Genomic DNA, 8,604 nt, shown 5'->3' with positions numbered 1-8,604 from the left:
CCTGTCCTGGTTCAGATGATTATTATCACTCTCTCTGTGTGTGTGAGGCTGCTCACTGGGAGCCTCCTCATCCTGTGAGGATCTCTCAGCTCTTCTCTCCGCTCCTCCTCCCAGCTCTTCCTCCCTGCTCCTCTTCCTCCCAGCTCCTCCTCCCTGCTCCTCCTTCCAGCTCCTCCTCCCTGCTCCTCCTTCCAGCTCCTCCTCCCATCTCCTCCTCCCAGCTCCTCCTCCCTGCTCCTCCTTCTCCCTGCTCCTCCTCCTCCCTGCTCCTCCTTCCAGCTCCTCCTCCCTGCTCCTCCTTCCAGCTCCTCCTCCCATCTCCTCCTCCCAGCTCCTCCTCCCTGCTCCTCCTCCTCCCAGCTCCTCCTCCCTGCTCCTCCTTCTCCCTGCTCCTCCTCCTCCTAGCTCCTCCTTCCTGCCTTTGTGCTCAGAAAGCTGCCCGCTCTGCATCCCTCGGTTGGAGCCAGACGGACGTCGGCCCGAACGCTGCTCTCCCGTAATCCCCGCTAATCTGAATTTTTGGCGCCGGAGGTGGGATCAGGTTTGAGTGACAGGCGAGAGCAGCCACAGGTACTCCCGGGTTTGAGAGGTGAGGGGGGAGCTCTCCCAGGCTGCAGGCTGAGGAAGTGATACCCCGGCCGGGGAGACGCGCAGTCCATACCCCCCCCCCCCCTGTCCCCCGTCAGCTCTGGTATCAGTGGGAGACTGAGATAGAGAGAGAGAGACAGACAGAGAGAGAGAGAGACAGACAGACAGAGAGAGAGAGAGGGGGAGAGAGAGAGAGACAGAGAGAGAGGGGGGGGGGGAGAGAGAGAGAGAGAGAGGCCACGCTGTGTCTGCCTGGAGCCAAAGTACTCATCTGGAGCTTGAGAAAAGGGGGACTTTGAGAGAGAGAAAACTGGGCTTTGGTTTCATGTTTGACCAAGGCCATAATTAGAGAGGAAACGATGAGAGTTTAGTTGACGAATCAGACGCATACACATGGATATAGAACACACTCACACACACACACACACACACACACACACTCTCCTCCCACGCACACACACACTCTCCTCCGTGGCCTCCTCAAACCCAGTAGGGCCGTCACTAATCCTGGAGCACATTTGCAATCCATATAATGACAACCCGATACCCCCAGCAGGGCCCGGGGAACACGCACCCTCACACCTCCTAGCGCCTTCCCTCCCTCTCACCTGACCCCAGATCAGCCCCTAGCCCTCCTCCACCTCCCTGGAGGGTGTAGACAGTTGGCGGGACACCTGACCCAGGGCCAGCAGAGTGTCCGTTCATCCGTGCGAACTTCCCCCCCCCACAAAGAGTGTGAGTGAATCCACCCCCGTATCAGATCATCGGAGCACAGCGTGCCCCCCCCCCGGGCCTGGGTCAGGGAACCGAGGTGCCGGCTCTGAAGACATCCTCAGCATGTCAGTGACACCGAACCCAGGGCCATTATCCTCTGGCAGCCGACCGGCCGAGCCCGATCCGTCTCCCCGAACAGCGTGGGCGGAGCAGCGTCACGCGACGCCGGTGGGAATATGCGTTTCCAAAACGGCTCCGCAGGAATGAGGACCTGGCGTCTCCGTCCGCCTGGGCGCTTCCTTCGCAGCACGCCGCCACGGCGCCCACCATCGCCGACGGATCTCTTTCAGACGGGGCTGGAGGAAAAACATTTTCCCAGCCTTCCAGATTTCCACCGGGGGCTCCTGCCTTAGCTCGTCATATTGGACTAATGAAAATCTCCTTCTTCGGGGGGGTCCTCAGAGCTGCCAAAAAGGCCCGTGCTAACCAGGGGATTAGGACTTTAGAGCTGGAGACTTTAATTTCAACACTTGCATGAGTCATTGCCACCCAGGACTAGCGCTGATGTACAGTAAGGCTGCGGAGCTGTGACTAGAGGCCGTTTCTCTGGGGGGGTTGTGGTGCTGCTTCCCAGCGATCGCTGAGATGATTGAGAATGACGATAAGATCCAGCGAACAGCACCAGAGGACATAGATGCGCGTTCGGTAGATGTGCAGTCGGTCTGTCTGTCACTCAGAGGTTCAGAACACATCTGTTAACTGTTTCTCCAGTCTACAGTATGGCCCTGCTCAGAGAGATACCTATAGTATGGCCCTGCTCGTAGAGATACCTACAGTATGGCCCTGCTCGGAGAGATACCTACAATACGGCCCTGCTCAGAGAGATACCTACAGAATCACTCCTTCTGGTCATGAAGTGCTCACAGATGTGACATGGGTATTTACTGTATCAGTATGGAAGCCACATATTGGAGCTCTTACTCACACTCAACCTGTCATATTAAACAGTTGAAGGACGCGTGTTAATACTATCAATTATATAAGACCTTGAATCCTCAACGGTGTCCATTAGGCTTGAAGCGCCCTCTGACCTGTGACCTCTGACCTCCCTCTACAGGTTCTACAGGGGTGACTACCACATCGACGTGTGTATAAACGACTACCTGGACGTCTTCTGTCCTCACTACCTGGACTCTGTCCCCGAGGAGCGGGCCGAGCACTACGTCCTCTACATGGTCAACTACGACGGCTACAGCTCCTGTGACCACACGGCCAAGGGCTTCAAGCGCTGGGAGTGCAACCGGCCGCACTCCCCCAACGGGCCCCTCAAGTTCTCCGAGAAGTTCCAGCTCTTCACCCCGTTCTCCCTGGGGTTCGAGTTCCGGCCCGGTAGAGAGTACTACTATATCTGTGAGTATGAGACCTCCGGCACCAGAAACCACCACACATCCTTTAATCTCTAGAAGAACTCTGTTGTTTGTAGAACTGTGAAATATGATAGAGGAATGTTCTTCATAAAGGCTCATGCATACTGTGTCAGCATGAAAATATCCATTACCGGAGAGTTCTGGGTCCACACGCTCAAAGCGCAATATGCTTTTGATGATATAAAACAGTATTATTTGAGGACAATCATTCAATGGCAGGCATGGAGTTGTGGGGAAAAACAATACTAAAGTAGAATGTTGTTTTGCAAGTCCTGGCAAAGAGGCCCAAAACCCAAACATGTGCCTGGGGGAGGCAGCGTCTCCAGTCCCGTGGTCTCCTCCTTCTGAGGAGTCTTTGTAGCTGCGTGGTCCGGCTCAGCTTTCTCCCGCGCGTGAGAAGCTCTAGAAAACAAGCATCTGGGAAGCCATGTTTTTACAAGTGGAGTCAGAGACCTGTGGGGAGCAGGGGGGAGACTAAATAAGACACAGCACCTCCTCCCAACAGCACCTCCCACTGCCCCTCCTCCCCTCTGCCTCCCCACACAGCACCTCCTCCCCTCTCCACCTCCTCTCTGTACCTCCTCCTCTCTGCCCCTCCTCCCCACTGCACCTCCTCCCCTCTTCACCTTCTCCCCACAGCACCTCCTCCCCTCTGCACCTCCTCCCCACAGCACCTCCTCCCCTCTGCACCTCCTCCCCTCTGCACCTCCTCCCCACTGCCCCTCCTCCCCTCTGCCTCCCCACACGGACCTCAAACCCACGTCATGTGATTCAGGAGAAAGATGCCAGATGAATTGGCCCCTGTCGACCTGATCTGTCCTGATCTGTCCTGATCTGTGATCTGTGATCTGTCCTGATCTGTGATCTATGATCTGTCCTGATCTGTGATCTGTCCTGATCTGTGATCTGTCCTGATCTGACCCACCAGGATGTTATTGGAAGTTTGTTGGAAGCTTCTGTGTGTGTGTGCGTGCGTGCGTGCGTACCGTGTGGTAACGGGTAGGCTCTGTCTAATGTGCAGATATAAAGTATATAAATGTAAAGATGGATCTCTGTTGGGAGGGAGATCACCCAGTAGCTGCTCATCCAGTCCTGGGTTACAGCAGAGAGAGACAAGAGAGACACTGAGAGAGCTGAATACAGTACAGACAGAAAGAGTCATGACAGAGAGACACCAGTAGTCCATAATACGTCCATATTACAGCCAGAAGGCTTCTGTGTCAGTGAGTCAGTGTTGTGATTCACCAGTGGGGATTTGATCACAAAGAAGCCTGTTTTTTGCTGACGACATGTCGAAGAAGCAAACGCCCTTCTGGCGCTGAGACCCTGGGGGAGAATACCAAGGTGTACAGTAACACCCAGCCATCATCATCCAGCCTTCATCATCCAGCCATCATCATCCGCTGAACTTTTGTCCCCAGCCGTTGGTTCGTTCCAGACAGGCTTGTTATCTTACAGTAAACCATGTCAGGTTATCAGCAGGATCTGGGTGTCGGGGGCTGCTGGCGTTGACTCTGGCGTTGACTCAGCATCGAGCCTCACAAAAGGGAAACATAGGGGATAGGGTGATACTGTGTAGAACCGCTGGGGAACGTCTCAGCTCACAATGAGAACGTCCATATCTCCGGGGTCTGGTGTCGTCTGGTTACAGAGCTGAGGACAGACGCTTCTTTGTCACCGCGCCCCCCAGGCGAACGGGGCGGGGCTTGGGCGTCTAAATCAAACGGACGACACCTGTGGAGGGGTCCGGGCCGGTCCGACGCCGGCGGGAAGCCATCGGGGGGGGGGGGGGGGGGGATCAGAAAGGACGGCCGTGGAGGGTCAAAGGTCACTGTAGTCTGATGGCTGGATGTGAACCCGGGCTTAGGGCGCTGCATGTTTTTCTAATAGAGTGGGCGGGGGGCGGGGGGCTGATCCTAATCTCGGGGGATAGAAATCCAATTTTGTGGGGAGACGGTGGAGGGTCTGGCGCTCCCGGTCCCAGAGCGTCCCGTCTGAAGCAAAGCCCCCCTGCTTCAAACGAGCGCCTGGCCCTTCCCTTCAGTCTGCTGATCTGCACTGATAATGACGAGCTTCAGCGCTGCTTCACACACACACACACACACACACACACACACACACACACACACACACCGGCCAAGACCCCTCTTCTGTTCTGGAGATAAAGTGATGATCACGAGGGAAGCATCTGATCCCCTGCTACTTACAGCACACACCCTGACTCACACCACACACACACACCACACACACACCACACACTGACCACACACACCCGACTCACACCACACACACACTGACCACACACACACACTTACCACACACACACACTGACCACACACACCCCGACTCACACAACACACACCCTGACCAGAGCCTTAGGTTATCATCTGAGCCTGGTGCGCTGTCTGGTATCAGTGTGTGTGTGTGTGTGTGTGTGTGTGTCTGGGTTTGTAGTCTGTGTTGTGTGTGTGTGTGTGTCTGGGTTTGTAATATGTGCTGTGTGTGTGTCTGGGTTTGTAGTCTGTGCTGTGTGTGTGTGTGTGTGTCTGGGTTTGTAGTCTGTGCTGTGTGTATGTGTGTGTGTGTCTGGGTTTGTAGTCTGTGTTGTGTGTGTGTGTGTGTCTGGGTTTGTAATATGTGCTGTGTGTGTGTCTGGGTTTGTAGTCTGTGCTGTGTGTATGTGTGTGTGTGTCTGGGTTTGTAGTCTGTGCTTTGCTGTGCTGTGCTGTGCTGTATGTGTGTGTGTGTGTGTGTGTGTGTGTGTGTGTGTGTGTGTGTGTGTGTGTGCGCCAGTTTGTAGCAGTCATTTAGTGTGTCTGGCAGACAGACAGACAGACAGACAGACACAGACAGACAGAGAAAGAGACAGGCAGGCAGACAGACAGACAGACAGACAGACAGACAGAGACAGACAGGCAGACAGAGACAGACAGACAGACAGAGACAGACAGGCAGACAGAGACAGACAGACAGACAGGCAGGCAGACAGAGAGACAGACAGACAGACAGACAGACAGACAGACAGACAGACAGACAGACAGACAGACAGACAGACAGACAGACAGACAGACAGACAGACAGACAGACGGACAGACAGGGAAAGAGCTGGGTCTAGCCTGTGTGAGGTAAGTTACTCGATACTCGCTGACACAGACAGATGTCCCTGGACTGACAAGCCCTTTCACCACCACAGCTCCAATATACCTCTCATCAAGTTCTAGAGATGATTTTAATCTCGTTTCATAGCCGCCCTTAAATCTGATAAGTGCTTTGAAATGAGAAACTCAGTCTACTCCGGTGGAAAAACTGACAAGGCTCGTTTTATTGTGAATTTACTGTCGAACAAGTATCAATCACATGGAGAAACATCTAAGGGAGGGGATATAGGACACCTTAGAGAAACTCTCTCTCTCTCTCTCTCTCTCTCTCACACACAAACACCCCTCCCCCCCCCCCCCTCCCCCCCACACACACACACACGCGCATGCACACACGCACACACACAGGGGCAGGCTGTGAGGCTGTCTTGAGGGGAAGGAGGGTCTATGGTCAGATTAAGAGCAGATTGAGACCCCCAGGCAACAGGAAATGAGGGTGGGGCCGAGGCAGGGCCAGAAAGCATTCTGGGAGTGACAAGTGGGGGGTTGAGGACAGGAAGAGCAGAGACAGGAAGTAGGGCTCTCTAGGGGACAATGGAAGGACTTCAGGGCATGTCAGTTTAGACGAACCCGATCTCCGTCTCAACTCTCTCTCCCAACTGCTGTTCTTTTTGAAGACGTGCTGTCTTGTTCTTTTTGAAGACGTGCTGTCTTGTTCTTTTTGAAGACGTGCTGTCTTGTTCTCTTTGAAGACAAGCTGTCTTGTAGACAGGTGCTTGTGTTCATCTGGGCCAATAGACTCGGTTGTTACACGTTTGTGCTACTTCTGTCTGAGTGGCAGGTGCTAGTCAGACTCCCCAGCCAATCAAATCTTGAGTCACAGATACTTATTTCACCTGGAGCCAATAGCATTCCATTGTTGCAGATATGGTTCAAAATGTGGAGCCAATAAAACTTTGTGAGGCAGGTGTTGACAGACACTTTGGGCCAATCAAAGTTGGAGCAGCAGATGTGTTACCGGGAGCCAATGGAAGTTAAAGACACAGGTGACCGTGGTATTTGAGGCTAGCAGACATGTCTCTCACTCAGTAGCCAGTATATGAGCTTCAGGTGGTGATTTGCATGGCTAATTCTCCCATGTGGGTTCCATTATCACATGCAGGTTTAAGAAGGTCTTTAAGTGAATGCGTTTGTCTTTGAATATGAGGCTGGAAGAACATAAAGCCCTTATGTTTGTTATTATGTCTGCCTAGACCTCATTGAAACTAAACCAATATTGTTATATAACTTCCCACATGGAGCACAGTTCCCGTTCCTGAGCTCAAACATCTCTCATGTTTTCACAGCCTCCACCATCGCCGAGAACGGAAGAAGAAGTTGCCTTCGACTCAAAGTGTTTGTCAGACCAGCCAGTAAGTTTTTAGGAGCATGTCGTTACAAAACCACCAACAAGCTCTGAATGTGTCGGTTTAAAACCTCATCATCTATAAATCCTCTTTTGTCTTTTGTTGCAGACAATTGTGTGAAGACCGTGAGTGTTCACGACCGGGTGTTTGACGACGTCAGCGAGAGGGTCGATAATTCCCTTGAACCAAGAGGTTTGTATGATTGTAGTCTGTGTGGTCTATGGAGATTCATTTATCCAGGTAGTAACATTTTCTTAAATAATTTATTTTTAAAAACACTGGACTAAAAACATACTTAAAACACAAGATGTTTGGGTGTTCATCCAAACACCATCAGTTGTATGGTGCACAGGAAGTAACTCTGGCAATTGTAGACACAAAGGAGTCACATGACTAAGTGTGTGCGTGTGTGTGAGAGAGAGAGTCTGTGTGTGAGAGTGTGTGTGTCGAATGATCTAATCCGATACTAACTTCTAAAGATGTTCAGATTGTCCCATTCTTCAAACAGAAGGGGTCGTCAGTCACAGAGGAAATTAAATTGATGTAATGACAAAACCACCTCTTCATTTCATCCATAATGTTACGGTCTCTCTCCGCATGTGAGCAATGATATCTGCTCTCCTTTAGATTCTAATCTGCCTCTCTTCCTCCCTCTCCTTCCCTCTCTCCATCCCCCATCACTCCCTCCATCCTTCCCTCCATCCTTCCCTCTCTCCCTCTCTCTCTCCCTCCCTTCCTCCATCCTTCCCTCCCTCTCTCTATCCCTCTCTCTCTCTCTCTCCCTCTCTCTCTCCCTCCCTTCCTCCTTCCCTCTCTCCCTCCTTCCCTCCCTCCATCCTTCTCTCTCTCCCTCCCTCTCTCCCTCTCTCCCTCCCTCCCTCTCTCCTTCCCTTCCTCTCTCTCTCCCTCTCTCTCTCCCTCTCTCCCTCCAGATGACACCAGTCACGAGTCTGCCGAGCCCTCCCGAGGTGAGGTCAGCGCGGTGGGCCGTGTCCCCGCCCCCGGCCTCCTGCTCAGCTCCTCCCTGCTCCTCCTGGCCGCCATCTTGTCTTTATAGCGCCCAGCCTGACTTTCTACACTAAGGACTGTCCTGATTGGACCACAGGCCCCTCAACCATGCCCCCCCATCCCCTCACCCCCCCCCCCCCCCCCCCCAAAAGGAGCACTTTTTAATAGACAATCTCTCTCCTAGTAGAGAGGAGAGGAGAGGAGAGCTGGACCTCTATTAGATTGGACGGTGGCCCAGGTGCCCATCTCTGTGTGTCATGGGGAGTTTGATATCTGAAGGACATGACACACCATTGAATTTGACCGCTTGTCTCCCCTCCTACAGTATACATGTTATAAACACACAGTATATAGACATGCACA

General features: G+C 52.9%; 1 protein-coding gene across 1 annotated transcript in view; it reads left to right on the top strand.

Moving 5' to 3' along the window:
- The window catches only part of efna5a (ephrin-A5a), a gene marked incomplete at both ends in the record, with an annotated part of 46,787 nt that extends 38,497 nt beyond the window's left edge, over window positions 1-8,290 (top strand). Inside the window, 4 exons of the mRNA XM_084442340.1 lie at window positions 2,420-2,712; window positions 7,174-7,239; window positions 7,342-7,425; window positions 8,166-8,290. Coding sequence (XP_084298466.1) covers window positions 2,420-2,712; window positions 7,174-7,239; window positions 7,342-7,425; window positions 8,166-8,290 — 568 coding nt within the window. The remainder of the gene's footprint in view (window positions 1-2,419; window positions 2,713-7,173; window positions 7,240-7,341; window positions 7,426-8,165) is intronic.
- Window positions 8,291-8,604: the final 314 nt, after the last annotated feature.

This window comes from Borostomias antarcticus (genome assembly GCF_949987555.1).
Source record: "Borostomias antarcticus genome assembly, chromosome: 8".
NCBI classification, from domain to species: Eukaryota; Metazoa; Chordata; class Actinopteri; order Stomiiformes; family Stomiidae; genus Borostomias; species Borostomias antarcticus.
This window is presented reverse-complemented; position numbering and strand designations above follow the sequence as displayed.